The sequence below is a fragment of the Rhinoderma darwinii genome, chromosome 9, assembly GCF_050947455.1.
Source record: "Rhinoderma darwinii isolate aRhiDar2 chromosome 9, aRhiDar2.hap1, whole genome shotgun sequence".
Classification (NCBI taxonomy): Eukaryota; Metazoa; Chordata; class Amphibia; order Anura; family Rhinodermatidae; genus Rhinoderma; species Rhinoderma darwinii.
Genome location: NC_134695.1, coordinates 97101591 through 97119197, shown reverse-complemented (window position 1 = coordinate 97119197; position 17607 = coordinate 97101591). Strand labels below are relative to the sequence as shown.

The following is a 17607-nucleotide window of genomic DNA, read 5'->3' as shown; positions in this document are numbered from 1 at the left end:
GTAAAGCATATCCATAAATGCAATCAACAGCAGTTTAGACAAGATCTCTACCCCTATAACCATGTACAGAAAATAGAAAAAAAAAGTACAATTAGAAAAAAAGAATATGTTTCTGCTCTGTATAGATTGATTATCCAACATTCTAGACTGTAACTCATTATGTATTACTGTATGTCAATAAATGTTTTTTGGTAAGTATATATTGTGCCTCTCTGAAAAGCACAACATAAAATAAATGATAGATAATGAATGAACAACAACAACAACAACAACAACAACAACCACAACAACAACACCTTTCATGTGCCTTGAATTAGTCACTATGTTTTACCTCTTGACCTTTTCACCAAATAAAACAAACTACCTACTGCAAGCTATAAACAATAACCTAGTCAGTGACAAGTGGTTAACACTGAGAGGTGAACGTGACAGTAAAGTACTTGTAAATCGAAAAACTTATCTAAAACCCTCTTATTTTTATCACTACACAATTAAAGGGGATCTCTACTTTGGATAAACCGTGCTTGCTAGAAGAGTACCTTGACAATAAACTGATCAAAATTTCCCCCCTGCTATGACCCTCAGCGATCATCTGTAATCTGTGGTGAAAACCTGGCAGTAAGTGTCTCATTTTCCTGCAGCGCCACCACAGGGGAAGTTAAGCATTACATTGGTTCTTTTCAAATCAATGGGTTGTAAAGCAGGACAGGTCCTCCATAGTGAGTGACGCTCTTTGTAACAGCTCTCCATTCTGGCCAAGAGATGAGGAGGATCCTGAACACAGGACCCCCCCCCCCCCCCAAGGGAACTCAGAATTCACTAATAGGGTATGTGCAAATGTGTTTTCTAAACTGTACCACCCGTTTAACTCTACACATTTAATGGACATGTATTAGTAAATTATAAATGTATGAATAACATATAAATATAATATAAAATAAATCCACATGTTAATAATATAATAAAATATTTTAAAAAAATGATGAAATGTTATAATATTGAGGATCTGTCAACCAAGACAATGCTAGGTAAAGGGCACAAACCACATTTGCCATTTCTCTGGGCGGGCACTAGAACATGTCTTGGCTCCTCTGCAGAAGAAAAATTCTGGAGATTTAGGGTGAATGCAAACATGTATTACGGTGACGTAAGAGATAAGACAGCTATCAATCATCCTTGACTTTTATATTAAAAATGTTATAGGTGGGGATATAAGTATCAGGCAGACAAAGGATGAAACTGATGATCTGACAAGTAAAAAGCCAACGTATCTGTGGGACCTTCAGGGGGCAGTCGGGCCGTCTCCTTTCAGTCAGGCTCATTCACTTAAAAATGTATTGAGATCCACCTTAAAAAAGTATAGGGGGTGCAAAAGTTGCACCTTAACCGTGAGGGGACCCAATTGCCACTCTGCCCCATGAGAAGATAACAGCATTGTCATTGACATGTCATAGATAAGAACCCATTACATATTTTGGATTGGGGCCCTAAAGCTTCAAGTAAGGTCATGTTCACAAGGAGCGTATTTGACGCTTTTTTTGCCGCGTTTTACATGCCAAAAAATGCATCAAAAATGCGTAAAAAATGAAGGTTTAAGCTTCTCAAAGACATCAAAAATGGGTAAAAAAACACATCAAAAAGTCTGTATTTTAAAAAGCGCTTTGCAAAAAGGCTAGCGTTTCTGACACGTTTACACATCGTTTTTTTCAGCGCCGTGTGAACAAGGCCTTACGTCTCTGCATCTCCAGACCTGTGCCTAACAACACAAATCTATTAAAGCAAAACAGTGACAACTGGAGAATAAAGGGTGTAGTGCAGAACTGCTTTTTCTAATACCGGACCATTGATAATGTGCCAGGTACCAGTGTAATATCTCTAAATCAAGAAATGTTCTTACCCGTCCAACGAGCACAGGATCCGGTCCGGTGTATTCCTCGATTACAAAAAACTGATTCCATACCCATCCTCTCTTGGACCTATGTAAGACTTGTCCTTCTTTGCCCTTTTCATGGTGACCATGAAATGATTGCCTTAATTTACTGCTTCTTCGTGTGGATGTGACATGACTACAGTATGCGATGCCCAGGCATAACAGAATGCCATGTAAACAAAAGTCCTTCATTTTTGGTAGTATTGGTTCAACAGTCCTTGTCCCCTATTCTAAGCCACTCGGGAAAGTGCAAAACCACAGGTTAGTAGCAAATCCAACACGTAAATGTCATCTCAAAGGTCTTATCCATAACGTGCTTCTCTGTTCTTTCCAATTGTCCTTTACTGGTTCTGAAAAAAGGAAAAAAGACATGTAAATATTATAAATCAATATTATAAAAAAATAATACTCTTGTTAAAAAAGTTATTAATAATATTGAATGGGGTTGAGCTGCAATATAGCGTCTGAAAGAAAATCTTATGTAACCATTTTCCTTGGACCAACATAAAATTTGCCACTGAATCTGATAATCTTCAACATCACAAAATAGAAACATTAACCCCTTCCCGTCGTAAACAACTTTCAGATTTTCATTTTAGTTTTTTCCTCCCCACTTTCCAAAAGCGATAACTTTTGTATTTTCCCGTCTATATAGTCCTATGAGGGCTTGATTTTTTGCAGAACCAGTTGTAGGTTTCATAGCGCCATTTATTGTGCCATATAATGTACTAGGAAATGGGGATAAAATATTTGTGGGGTAGGAAATGAAAAAAACAGCAATGCCTCTATTGTATTTCGCGCTTCGTTTTTACGGAATTCACTGTGCAATTAAAACAACATGTAACTTTATTCTGCGGGTCAATACGATTACGGCGATACCAAATATATAAAGTTTTTTCTATATTTTACTACTTATACAAGTAAAAAACTAAGTGTAAAAAATTTAATTTATTTTGTGTCGCCAAATTCCGAGAGCCATAATTTTTCCGTCGATTCAGTGGTATGAGGGCTTATTTTTTGCCGGATATGCTGTTGTTTATAGTGATACAATTTTGGGGTATGTGCGACATTTGATCAGTTTTTATTCTATTTTTTGTGGGAGATGAGGTGACCAAAAAATAGCGATTCTGGCGTTGACATTTTTTTTTTTACAGAGTTTACCGTGTGGGTTAAATAATGATATATTGTAATAGTTCAGACTTTTACGGATGCGGCGATACCAATTATGTTCATTTATTTTATTTTTTTACTATGCTCTAGGAGCAAAATGGGAAAAGGTTTTCTTTTTGAACGTTTCATATTTTTTAATTTTTTTACATTAAAAAAAACATTTTTTTGCTAATTTTTACTTTTTTTAATTAGTTCCCCAAGGGGACTTCAACCAGCAACCATTGGATCACTTGCACTATATACTGCAATACAATGTATTGCAGTATATCATCTTTCTGACAGGCCAGAGGCAGGGCTTAGTAGGAGCACAAAGATGGCGGACCTGGGTGCCTTCATTAGGTCCCCAGGCAGCCATAGCAACCATCCCCACCCCGCGATTGCATTGCAAGGAGCGCGATAAGCTGCTAGAGGGGTTCACCCCCTCTTTCTAATGATTTAAATGCTGCGGTCACTATTGACCACGGCATTTAATGTGTTAAATTAGTGCGATCCCGCTCGTTACTGTGAAGTGTCGGCTGTAACATACAGACAACACCCGCATCGTATGGAGTGGGTTCACTCCGTAAGCCCGTTTCATACTTCCCCTACCCGGCTATGACGTATGGATACGTCAAATTTCGGGAAGGGGTTAAACAAAAATCATTAGAAAACTGTTTTCTAGTTAGGTCAGGAAATATTATCCCAAAAAATTGAAGATAGCCTAATCTGCAACAACACTTATGACCACTAGAGGCTCTCTATTGAAATGCTTTTTTTTATTATTTACTGTGTAATTGGGTCGACTATTCTATTGCATCATTTGTATACATTTTATTAAAGGTCATTTTTGTCTTTCCTGTATCTTATGTAGCGCCAACATATATTTTCGACGCTATATTTTCGTATATTTTCCAGCGCTATTCACAGATTATTATTATTGCTCCCATTTGCACCTTTATATATTTATGGGTAGTAAAGCATTTTAGCTAAGGATGGGGTTCTCGGACCTCATGGACATTCCAGATAAATATTGTACAAAATAGTCAGCCTTTAAACGCAACAAGTGGACTGTCATGCATTATATTGTGGTTGCACGCAGCCGATCAAGCAGTCAATCCCCACCTCCCACAATCACACAATGACCTAAAAGGACACTAAGTCAATCTTAACACATCAACCATTAACTTAAAGCGTAGTCTTGGTAAAAAAAAAAAAAAACATGAAAACATTACGAAAATATTTAGGAAAATAAACTAGGTTTGAAAAAATTACAATATCTACTTAAAGGGGAGCTCCATATTTTAAGGATTTTTTTTTAAATGAAGAATTTTTTATCTTTGCAAAATAGATCTGAGTTTCCATAAAAATAGGTCTGAGTTTCAATGTTGCTGTATCAAATGATAAATTTCATATAATAATATGAGCCGAGCAAAATCCAGGGTTCCCCTTTAAATGAAGAATTTGTCAGTAGAAAGTAAATGGATGGAAATATTTCATTTGAAGAATTCTTTAATGGGTGATTGACAAGCAATTCTTGGTATGAAGCAACTAGAGGGTCTCCCGAGATTATGATTAGACACTTCTCCATGCAAATTCACATATCTGCATGCATTTCCATTTTTTTTTCTTATTTGTACATCAAATAAATGTAGAGCCCCGGTGCTCGCTGAGCTTCACAAGCAACACAATATATGAACGCAGCTCCATAAACAAGACATTTACACTTTATGAAGCCGCTAATGGGCCGAGTGTTAAAACTGAGACATGCCGAGTGTCACTAAGAGGGTCGGCTGAACACATGGATCCCATTTCCTTTCATCAGTCTTTAATGTAGTGAAAAACAAGCATGCCAATGAACTTATTATGAATAAACTGCTGAAAGTAAGTGTTGCTGATACATGTGCCTGTGATGACTAGTATAATAATCATAGCCAAGTATGTATATGTATGCTGGGGCATAATTAACATATATTGAGGTCCCTAAGCAAACATTGTGTGCCCCCTCGAGAAGAACGAGAATGGATATTAGCTCCAAAAAATAATCCCCTTGCCTTACAGTGCTCATAGACATTGCCACACAGTGCTCTACAGCTTATCAACACTGAAATAACATTGGCATAATATCACAATACTGCTTAAAAAACACTACTATACAGTGCCCAATAAAAAGTTAAGATAATGCCCTCTTAAAGTACCCAAATAACACCTACATACAGTGTCCAATGAAAGTGATGTACAGTACCCAAATAATACATGCAGTGCCTAAATAATACCACTATAAAATATCTAAATAAAAGCGCCATACAGTGCCCACACCCAAATTCTATCAGAAAGTGTCTAAATACTACCCCATTAAGTAGTGAAATCACAATGATATACAATGCTTAATAAAAGTGGTATGCGGAGACTAAATACCACCATAAAGTACTCAAATATTACTGCTATAAAATGCCCAATAAAGTGCTACATGGTGCCTAATTACCAGTGCTGTACAGTGATTGCCTTAATAATATTACCATGCAGTGCCCAAATAATGCCATACGTTACCCAATAAAAGTGCTATAGAGTGTGTAAATATGATCATACCGTGTCTAAATAATTTCCCATAAAGTACTAAAATAACATTGCTATACAATGCTTAATAAAAGTGTTATACAAGGCCTAAATAACACAAATAAAGCACTAAAATAATACTGCTATACAGTGCCCAATAAGATGCCTAAATAATACTGCATACATTAATACAGTACCTGAACAATACTTCCATAAAGTACACAAATAGTAGTGCCATACAGTGCCCAATTTACAGTAGTGTACAAAGATTACCTTAATAATATTACCATGCAGTGCTCAAATAATATCATACAGTGCCCAATATAAGTGCTATACAGTGCCCAATATAAGTGTCGTACAGTGCCCAATATAAGTGTCGTACAGTGCCCAATATAAGTGCTATACAGTGCCTATATACTATCCTGCAGTGTCAGAATCATACCCTATAAAGTATTGAAATAACATTTCTATACAATGCTTAATAAAAGTGGTATACAGGGCCCAAATACCACCATAAAGTACTCGAATAATACTGCTATACAGTGCCCAATAAAAGTTCTACATGATGCCAAAATAATACCACATACAGTAATACAATGCCTGAGCAAAATTTCCACAATGTACACAAATAATAGTGCCATACAGTGCCCAAATTACTGTCCTGTAAAGTGATTGCCTAAATAATATTACTATGCAGTGCCCAAATAATGCCATACAGTGCCCAATAATAACAACCGTTGCAAAAAGTGCCTAAATCAACCACCAATATGTATGCAGCAGCAATCCCACTCTTCACCATCTGCTGCCAACTTCAGATGCCCCTTAACCTTGTGCCACCTTTTCTGGGTCTTTTCTTTAAGTAGAATAAAGATTATGTGGCACTCCCACCAGTGAATTCTCATTCAATTGGATGCCTACTTGACCCATGCACGATAAACGCATCATGGTAAAGGCCCTCTCTCGGCATTTGATAGTCCACATAAATCCTGATAGTCTCGCATCCGTTTTCAGTACAAACTCCCGGACAATCTGAGACTACTCTGATAAAAACAATGAACAGTGTAAGTCCCATTATTTATGTTAGCATTTTATTTAGTGCCCCCCTCCCCCCTTGCTATCTGATAATCCAGATTATTTGATAATCTGTTCTTTATTAGGGCCGGTTACTGCCGAATTAAAAAAATGTTACGGTAGACAAGAATTAGAATACATCTTCATCACAGAATGGGCTGTGTACATTAAGCAAGTGCGGAGTTAAAGGACTTTCTCAATTCCACACAACACAACAAGTTGTTATCATTTTTATGTGAAAAAATATATTAAAAAAATCCCTTGCAAATGCAGCTCCTCATCAGATGTCAGATTGATACAAATTGCCGTCGTCTTGTTCACGATTTTACAATTAATTTTCTGCTTGTCCTCCCACCAAGTCTTAAATGTACTGAATGATCTTAACCTCAGACCAGTTCATTTCTAGCCGTGCCACCTTTGCTGGAGACAAACCCAGCATAAAATGTATTACGCATAGATCATATGCAGTATATATTTATTTATAACTCATTCGATTTAGAAATCTATGTACATTGCTAGAAGAATATCCTCCAGGGGGTAACAGTCACTAGGGTGGGCCTGAGCGGGTAGTATGGGGCCACCAGGTGCCATATTTCTATGGCCCATACAACTGTGGGAGCTCAGATGGCACCTAAACAGCTAGATCTAATCTATGTCACATGTCTGACAATGGGGTGGAGATAAACGTCTGTCTGTTTCCAAGGGCAACTACCAGAATTTCTGAAATCAGCTATAGATATGAATGGAGAAAATGAAATGAAACAGCTAAAAATTATTAATAAAAAAACACAAAACACAAACCAAAGTATTTTTAAATACTAGTTATGCCTAGTGCAGGGACTGAAGGGGCGGAGCGTGACACAGGGATTCAAAGAACAACAAAGCTAGAAGTCACGGACCACCGCTTCAGGCCCTAGGTATAACATAGTGTATCAGTTTTTCTGGAGTATTCCTTTAAGTCTGTTGCCTTTAAGATGATTCAGGAAAATTACGACATGGGCGCTGTACATTTTAAAGTGTATGTCTCATTAAAAAAAATGATGCCGTTCAGCTGATCACTAGGAGCCCTTTAGATTGGCTGACAATTTGGATCGGGCTTCAGAAACCGAAGGCCATCAGCTGTGATCAAGTTGGGCATACAGCAGTGGTGCTGCTATTACCTTGCACCAGGGGCCCTATGCCAGGTGCCACCGATCTCTTGGCAGCAGCGATCACCACATTCAATTGTATCTGACTCCTCCCCCTCTGCCAGCGCGCAGAAATCTTTATAGCCTACCAACTCTCCTGACATGTAGTATTTAGCAGGGGAAATGTAGTGTGACCTGCCAGACCTTTACATGAATATCAAATGTCAAATATAATACATGGACAGGTCACGTTCACCAGAGCGGGTGGAGATTTTTCTTAGTGGCTATCCAATCTGTCTAAAAAAGGGGGGTCCAAACAGGGATATGTCTAAGAGGGCATATAGAAATAGGTTGTCCTGGTGAGAAAACATATTTACGGATGTTTTTTAAGTGTAATACAATAATAATAACAATATAAACATAAAAATCTAAAAATACATATATGATTATAACACTAATAATAACACATATCACTTATAATAAACACAGGATTGAGACCTTCCTATCAAGTCAAATTCACATCTGCGTTCAGAATTCTGAGGTTTCGGAGGCTCCGGATCACAATCTAATTTCAAGCTGTTATTACAATATGCCAAAGTATCGAAAACAATTAAAACCTAACAGCGAGAACCAGCCAACACTCAACAGAATCCAGAGAAGGGCTATATACAATATGTTAGCTGTGACCAATGAAGGAACGTCTACGACCAAAATACATTTAACCCCCAAATCTCCGTGAATTTTGAACACTTCTTAGCAAATACGAAATATTATCCAGCTGATAAGGGAAAATTAAAAGAAAATGTATATTTGGTTGCTGTAAACATGAATATTGATACTGAAGCTGTTACATGATCAAAGTCTGTGTGTAGTCCTGGGGTTGGGGCGGCATGTGCCCCTGGTGCTGGGTGCCAGGGGGAATGCTAACAAGACACTCAACCTCCTACCTGGGTGTCAGATGTAATGGCAGCTGTATTGGTTAATTTTTTGTAGGATCGGATAATCAGATAACTAAGAAACGACTGAATTTGCAACAATTAAAATGTACATTCCAATGAAAGACTCCACCTATCTGGAGAATGGGGGTTCTGCTCCGTTTAGTTGTAGATGCCAGCAGCAGTTGGATTGAGGAGGAGAAGTTAGGTGGAAACGAGAAGTTATTTTTTTTGTTGGTTCTACCACTTCGAGGTAATGTTGTTGCAAAGATATACCAGGGGAGTACCGGAAACAAACAAGGACGTTAGAAAGTCCCAAGAGTAGGAGCTCAGAGCACTCATGCGTAAGAATAGACTGGGTAGTCTTCAAACTTTTAGAATCTGAGGATTTGCCATGGGTTGTGTATCTAGAAACGGTCATTGGATAGAGAAAGAAAGCAGAGCTCACCGGGAGCGGAAGTATCCAGGACCCCTGCGCTTCTCTCATTGGAACTTCTGGGTGTTACAGAATAGCGGTCTCTCCCCAGATAAGCCAGGTGAATACTCAGCTGCTTTTATGTTTTGTCTGTTTACTTACTTCTTTGTATCTTTTGCACTTAAAGGGGTTGTCCAGGCACGGACAACTGATGACCTATCCTCAATAGGTCATCAGTACATGATCGGTGGGGTTCCAGCACCCAGACCCCGTACCGATCAGCTACTCTTGCTGCCTCCGGTGCACTGGATGTCTATGCCGGAAGCAGATGGACTTAGCAGTTGCAGTTCTGCAGCACCGCAGTTGCAGTGTACATCTGCTTCTGGCTCCGAATACTGCATACCCTGCCAAACATCCGGCGCCTGGAGGCAGCTGCAGCAGCTGATCGGTGCAGCGTCCGTGTGTTGGACCCCCACCGATCATATCCTGTGGATAGGTCATTAGTTGCCGTGCCTGGACAACCTCTTTAAGTAAACTATATCTGTATTCACTCAGCGATTGTTTGTGGACCTATTTTTTCACGCCATCTTTGAATCCGTTGTAAAACAATGCCGCGCTTAAGTGCCGCCAGCTGTCCCCTTTTCCTCCTTGCGGCTAGCATGGACTGACTTCTATGGTTATACAGGGGACACTGAACCCACATTCTTCTAATAGGTGCGGGTCCAAAAGGTCGGACCCCCTACTATGAGATATTTATGACATATCCCATGGGTCTACCTTAGCATACTCCGGTGCACCAGTCCGACCATGGTCCTATGGCATGGAATTAATTAAATGAGTTACTCTCTACCAAATACAGCAGCAGGCTTTAAGAACTCATTAAAATCATCATACTTTGCAGACACATATTAAGGGATCAGTGCCCTTGAAATGCCCATTAAATTCACCATATTAAACAAAGTCACAGAAGAGAACAGCACCCTCTAAATGCACATAAAATCACCATGTTTAGCAAAGACGTCTTTCGAAATCGCAGCCTATTGAAATGACTGTGGCATGCCCCCGCCATTAACAATGCCGATTTAATTGCCTTTGTGTGACTTACACGAGTTTAAACCTTTCATTACATTTTTGGATTAATTCTAACAAAACAGGCAAATGTTTCCCATAAATCTAATACATAAGCACGTAAACACGAAATAGCTATTTCCAAATATTTTTCTGCTTTGAAATTAATTATTTTTCAGGAGAACATTGCTCATCGTTCACATTAAAATGTACAGTAAATGAGCAGTAACCCGAAGCCTCCAATCAGACGCTCGCTATCAACATGGCGGATAGAGATGAGAACTAATTTCTAATTGGTAGTTACGAGTTACATTCGAATATCTCCCACACCGTCAGTAGAGAAATAACATTAACTCAGCACTTTACCTAATGTGAGCCCGTCTACAAAGGTGACACTTTAGGCTTTGTTCACATCTGCGTCAGGACTCCGTTCCGACGTTCCGTCGGAGCATTCTGTCGGAACGGAGCCCTGACTGATACAAACTGAAACCAAAGGTTTCTGTTTCCATCACCATTGATTTCAATGGTGACGGATCCGGTGTCAATGGTTTGCGTTTGTCAAGGGTTCCGTCGTTTTGACGGGATGAATACCATAGTCGACTTGAACAGGGGCGTAGCTAGGGGTCCTCGCGGTACATGTGCCCTGGATTCTGGGTTCCAGGAGGGGGCACCAACAAGCCACTCTCTCTTTTCCAGGGTATCTAGATACTGTACTGCAAACTAAATCTTTGCCCCAGTAGAAGGAAAACCATGCTATGTCTCTGCATTGCAGTATTATTGGGTATCACCAGGGCCATATTTATTTAAAGGCTCTGTAGTCCTGTGACTATTGGCGGCCCTGGTGGTGGGGCTCCTGCTAAAGGAGGCATTTACATAGCAATACACTGAACACTGTGTATGTAAATTATGTAGATTGATATGCTAATTATATACCCCACAGTGCTGTATTACCCAGGGGGAGAAGAGAAGAAGGCTGCAGAGGGTGCTACATGTTAAGAGAGTGCACCTCAATTTTCTGCTTTATTTTACAAAAGAAGATGTAAAGGATCTGCCAGGCACAACTTCTATGTATACGCCCATAGGTAATCAGTCTGCACCTGAGTCTATGTCTCTGAGACTGACTCCATCTTCCACCACTCAGGATGGCAGGCTTAGGACTGGGAGAACCTATCACAGCCTGGCCAGACAGAGCTAGCTCCCGCCCTCTATTTATACCTGCCTTTCCTGTTCCTCCTTGCTTGTGATTCTTCTCGTTTGTTTTCCTGGCCCTGCTGCAGCTTCTTGTACTTTTGTCCCTGCTTCATACTGACCCTGGCTTTCTGACTACTCTCCTGCTCTGCCTTTGGTACCTCGTGCACTCCTGGTTTGACTTGACTCGTTCACCACTCTTGTTGCTCACGGTGTTGCCGTGGGCAACTGCTCCTTTCCCTTTGCTTTGTGTTCCCTTGTCTGTTTGTCTCGTGCACTTACTGAGCGTAGGGACCGCTGCCCAGTTGTACCCCGTCGCCTAGGGCGGGTCGTTGCAAGTAGGCAGGGACAGAGTGGCGGGTAGATTAGGGCCCACTTGTCCGTTTCCCTACCCCCGTCATTACAGAAGACAAACATTTTAAAGCCATGCATGCCTTAAAGGGGTGGTACAGGATTAGAAAAAGATGTCTGTAATCTTTCAGAAATAGTGCCACACCTGTCCATTGGTTGTGTCTGGTATTGCAGCTGAGCTCCTTTAAAGTGAATGCGACAGAGCTGCAATACCACACACAACCTGTGGACAGGTATAGCACTGTTTTCCACAGAATATGCCATAAATTTCCGATAGATGTGGGTTCCACCTCTGGGACCCGCGTCTATTTCTAGAATTGGACCCCCTGACCACCTGACCACCATTCTGCTCCCCCGTCACTGATTGACGAGGTGGTCGGTAGTATGGAAACAACCGAGCTCGCTGAGCTACGCTGTTTATGTAACTCTCATAGGAGTGAATGGGAATGACAGAAACAGTGTGGCACGGCAAACTATGCTGTTTTCATAGCTCCTGAGTTCCAGAAACAGCACAGCTTGCAGTGCTATGCTATTTCTGTAACTCCCAGCGAGCGCCAGACAAAGTAGAATGGGAGACAGGGGGCCGTTCTAGAGATAGGTGTAAGTCCCAGAGGTAGCACCCGCAGTTATAAGACAGTATACTATGGCATAAATGTCCAAGATGGGAAAACCCCATTAAGGGAACAGTCCATGAATTTATGCCTACACGATAAAATATTGTCTCTGCTTGGTGCATATTAGGTAAGATTTCCACATGGACCATAAATGTGGTTAAGAAAAGTATTACACCACAAAAAATAGAGACACCAATAAAGAGAATTAAAGTGGTTGTATGAGAAAAAATAATAGATGAAAATCCAAATATAGTGTAATTTTTATAAACGGGAAGATTATCATTTAATATCATCTCGGAATTAATATATTTAATTAAATTATAAAAATGAATACATAATTTATACACGGAAATAAACAAAGAAATAAAAAAATGATTGAAATGATTGGAATTAAATGATAAAATGTAAATTATATTATAATAATAAATGTGTTCATTGTACACGTAAATATTAATATCAATAGATAAAAAAATTAAATGGAAAAAATGACATTATAATAATAAAATGATATTATAAAAATGTAAAAATGACAAAAATAAAAATTTAATTAATAATTCCTGTAAATATAAATAAAAAATGTAAAAATATACTGCAAATGTTAAAATTTATTTATAGCACTTTAAACCCTGGTTCCATTATTGATCTGCGCTCTTGCTATATATAACCCATACATGTGGTTCAGAAAGCATTCTGGGAACCGGTTGTGGTGTCCTGATAACCTGTCAATCATGCAGTTTGTAATCGCTTTGCACACACATAATAAAAAGCGTCTAAAATCCATAGCAATGACCCCAAAACATCTTTGCGTGCAGCAATTCTTTTTCTAGAGGAGCATCGTGGCACCTCTCCAGAAGATGAATGTCAGAATGTATATTGTGATGCAGGGAGTGGCTGAAATTGCGGAAGATTTTTCAATTGCTATTTTTAGTATTGGCGTTTTTGAGATATTTGACTCGGGGGATTTGCATAAAAGCGCACCTGTATTCTGTATTCCTCTACACAGATCAATGCTCTCTAGCTCATCTTAATTCCAGTGCTCTCCCCACAGTGCACTAACCGGCAAAGGTTATCATCTTTTTAGACTGCAGTATTGGCAATAAAATAAATGCAAGGCAGGGGGAGTTTAAAAATTACCTGTGCCGGCCGCCTCAGAACCTCTTCTAAACCTACCCTCAAAAAATATAAGACAAAAAAAAAAATCACCAATAGGAACCTTAAAGGGGTAATGAGATTAGACTAAAGGGACTGAACAAAAGGGATTTTTTTTTTTTTAGACACAGCGCCACTCTTGTCTATGGCTGTGTCTGGTATTGCAGTTTAGCTGAATGCTACAATACCACATCTAGCCTACAGAGTATGGATAAGAGTGGCGCTGTTTCTGGTAGTAAGCAGCTGATTTTTTCTTGCTCCTATGTGGATGCGAAGTCTCTGAAAGCTGTGACAACCTCTATGGAAGCTACAATGCAAATGTGTTTTTCCTGGGTTTTTTTGCATTACAATGTGGTTTTTATGGACCTGACAAAATAGTTCAAATTGTTGCCGTGAAATTAAAAAAATAATACTTTGTTAAAAAAAATTAAAAAAAAAAGTTTTGACTTGCATTTGTCTTCACCCCCTTTACAATAAAACCCTTAAATGAGGTCTGGTCAAACACAATATTTGAATAAATCTCATAATTAGTTGAATAAGGTCTCGCTCTGTGCAGTGTCACATGACCTGTGACATGACGTCAGTATAAATACACCTGCTCTGACAGTCTGCAACATGAAGAAGGTTGATGAACGTGATATTAAGACACAAGTACACACCAAGGTGTTCCTACACTTTCTGTCTCCTCGAACAAAAAGGTGACAAGTCATTGGAAATGTGTTGCTGTTCAGTCCTTACAGGTGTTCGTGTTAAGCTGTAATTAAAATTTAGAAATGAGAAAACGGCTTAAAGGCGTTTATGGAAAAAGTGATATTTTCAGAAAACGAGACTTCCAGATTTAGTTTTAGGGCTAGAACACACTATAAAAAAATACTGCGAAAAAATTCAACATTATTGTTAGGTTATTGACCCTTCAAGAAAAAACAAACAGTAGGTTTAGAGGGCAATTCCAGTCTACAATAAAATGTCTGGAGGACTTCCCCGAAACTTGTAGAGCAAGACTAGAAGTGACTTAGAGAAAGCCTGACGTCTGACAACCCCCCCACAACACTGCAGCTGTAGGCGAGAAGAACTGTTCGTTGGATCACCTAACAGAGCGAAAGAATCTCCAACCTTCTCATCCCCTTAAATATATCATAACAGACAGTGCTCTTTTGATGGCTCACCCAAAAAAGCCTTCTCCTCCACCTAAGATTGAAGGTGCTGGTCCAGTCCTTCCCATTACTTGAAACATGAGTGTATTTTTTCTTATGCTCCTATACCTGTGAGTGGAAGGAGCCCTGTGAAAGTTTATACCTCCCATGCCAAACTGGGGTGAGTCCAAACTGAGCTGCTCTCCATTGGCCCAAAAATAGCCCCAAGGAATTCAGTTATGGTCTGCAATATCTTGATCTGGTTTGGACAGGGCCACCAGAGAGCCAGAGGATCTTCCCGGCGGGCCGGACTCTGACAAAAAATAATGAACCCCAAAAAGTACCTTTTTATGTTGATTTTGGAGCCAATCACCTGCCACAAGGGCCTATGTCTTATGGTTTGATTCACACATAAACTATAGGACCTTACTGGTCAATTAAAAATGGATGTGCACATGTTTTGTATTGATGGAGAATAGGCCTTGCTCTGATCAAGAAACTCTTATCCGACACTGCCCTTGATTACAAATAATTTTTGGCTGACACCCTAGTTTGTTTCCTTGCACTTATCAGGCATTTTATCCCATATATACCACAGGTAAAATACTATTAGCAAAATTATCAGACTCCCTTTGAAGTTTACCTTTCAGGCGTATCAAATGTCATCTCTTTCATCTGAGCAAAAATCAAAGTTCTGCAAAAAAAGACATTGCTTTCAAAAGTAAATTTTGGTAAAAGAACTTGCTGGTATATTAGGACATCGCTGTCTAAACACTTTACCCTAAACACTGTCCATGAAATAATCCATGAACAGGGGGAGTGGGAGTCAATAGAGGGTCGATATTATACCCTGATATTCAGCAAGAGATGAATCTAGGACAGAGAAATCTGCTGCAGAACTGGACATCTTCTTTAAGAAAAAACGTAATCTTCGGTGATTTTCGTCTTTACAGGGATTGTCTACGAAGATAACCCATGTCCACATGACCCATTAGGGAATATGGACGTGATAGAAGGGGTCCCCGGCTTTGGATCCCAATTTATGAACCAGACAGCACCCAAAAAGATGGTGGATCACTTCTATGTATACTCTCTTAGAATATGTAGACAATATACTAGTGGACGAACAACATGTGTGGACCTTATTGGAAAAACATCCACCAAGGTAGATGGTTGACGTTGGCACAGCCAAGAAACAAAGAATTCTGGGGATAGACAACTTATCAAATTCCCTAAAATTCTAAATTGATATTATAAAGTATACAATCATTCTGCCCTAACATCCGACCCCCCCAAAAAACACCTTCTGTAAAAGACAATTGCCTTGGATGGTCTCCTTGTATGGAAAGGACCGCAAGGCTTGTAATTTTGTAATGGGGACAAAGTTGGACCATTATGGTCTCCATTACTGCTCCTGAAAAAGCTACCACTTTCCAAAGCATCTGAATGGGAAATCTGCCAAATGATGGCGGCAATGGGGACCTTACCCTATAAGGGCATGGCCAGACGTGGCGTGTTTCTGCCGACACTGTCCACATCAATGCCGCACATACTGTGCGTTGCAGATTCTGTTGCGGCTTTGCCTAAAATGGGCAGGAAATTGATGCGGATTAGCTGTTGCGTCTTCAGGTGAAGAGTACTTCCCTTCTCTCTATTAGTGCAGGATAGAGAGAAGGGAAAGCCCTTTCCCTAGTAAAAGTAAAAGAAATTCATGCTTACCCGGCCGTTGTCTTGGTGACGCGTCCCTCTTTCGACATCCAGCCCGACCTCCCTGGATGACGCGGCAGTCCTGTGATTGGCCTGTGATTGGTTGCAGCCGTCACATGGACTGAAACGTCATCCCGGGAGGCCGGACTGCCGATCGTTTAACTCTTTCAGCACTCTGGACAGTGACTATCTCCTGACGTCACCTAGCAATGCTCCCGTAATTACGGGTGCACACACGTAGTCACCCGTAATTACGGGAGCCCCATTGACTTCTATGGGCCTGCCCTAATAAGGGCCCGTGATTACGGGCATTTTTACGTTAGTGTGCATGGGGCCTCAGTCTGGATATAGACCTAGAAATACATAGGTCCAGCCAGAATGAAGAAATATCATGTTCGTAAGACCAATCCGCAACGCAACACACATAACATCTGCGGATTTCATTGCGGAATTTTGAATCCCCATTGAAGTCAATGGAGAAATTCCGCAATGAGTCCGCAACAAGTCCGCTACACATCCGCAACAGCCAGTGTATGCTGCGGACACCAAAATCCGCACCGCAGCCTATGGTCCGCAGCGGAGTTTTCCGCAACATGTGCACGAACCTAACTAAAAAGCAGTGGAAAGCAATGGAGAAAATGTCCGCTGCGGATTTCCGCAGCGGACTGGCCGCAGCGGAATTCCAGAGCAATTCCGCCACGTCTGGCCATGCCCTAACTAGGCAGATTTGACAACTCTAGGAAACTGTCATGGCGGCCATATTGGTGTCACCAAACTTGGAATGACTGAGTAGAATTTGTAACAGTTTTACAGAAGAAGACCACTCAAGATTTGTATGTACTTGTAAGAGTTTTAGGGGAGGGGGGTGGTCTTTAAGTAAATACTTAAGGAGAATAATAGTAACTGAAAGCCCCCATGTTCTTACAGACTCAACTATGGATAATTTTATTTGCAAACTCGACTTATTGAAATGTATTTGAATAGCGGTGACAGGGGACACGTTACCCTAAACTCATGGAAGTCTTTTCTGCTCAGTAAGTGAGCCGTATCTTCACAGCGGCCTAATTTCCAGTGACACCCTTGGCCTTTCGTTCGGTGTTGCTCGCTAGTTTTTAAAGCACATGGTAATGGTGGCTATTATTTCAGAGTAAATGATGTTTAGTGGATAGTCTTATGCGCCAAACAGCAGCTGAATCCTGCATTGTACTTGTACGATA

At 40.1% G+C, this 17607-nt stretch overlaps 1 protein-coding gene across 1 annotated transcript in view; it reads right to left on the bottom strand.

Annotated features, from left to right (window-relative positions):
* Positions 1–17607, bottom strand: part of CDH11 (cadherin 11) — a 115255-nt gene that overhangs the window by 38383 nt on the left and 59265 nt on the right. The window contains exon 2 of the mRNA XM_075838640.1: positions 1898–2280. Within this exon, the coding sequence (XP_075694755.1) occupies positions 1898–2122 (225 nt within the window). The 5' untranslated portion in view covers positions 2123–2280. The remainder of the gene's footprint in view (positions 1–1897; positions 2281–17607) is intronic.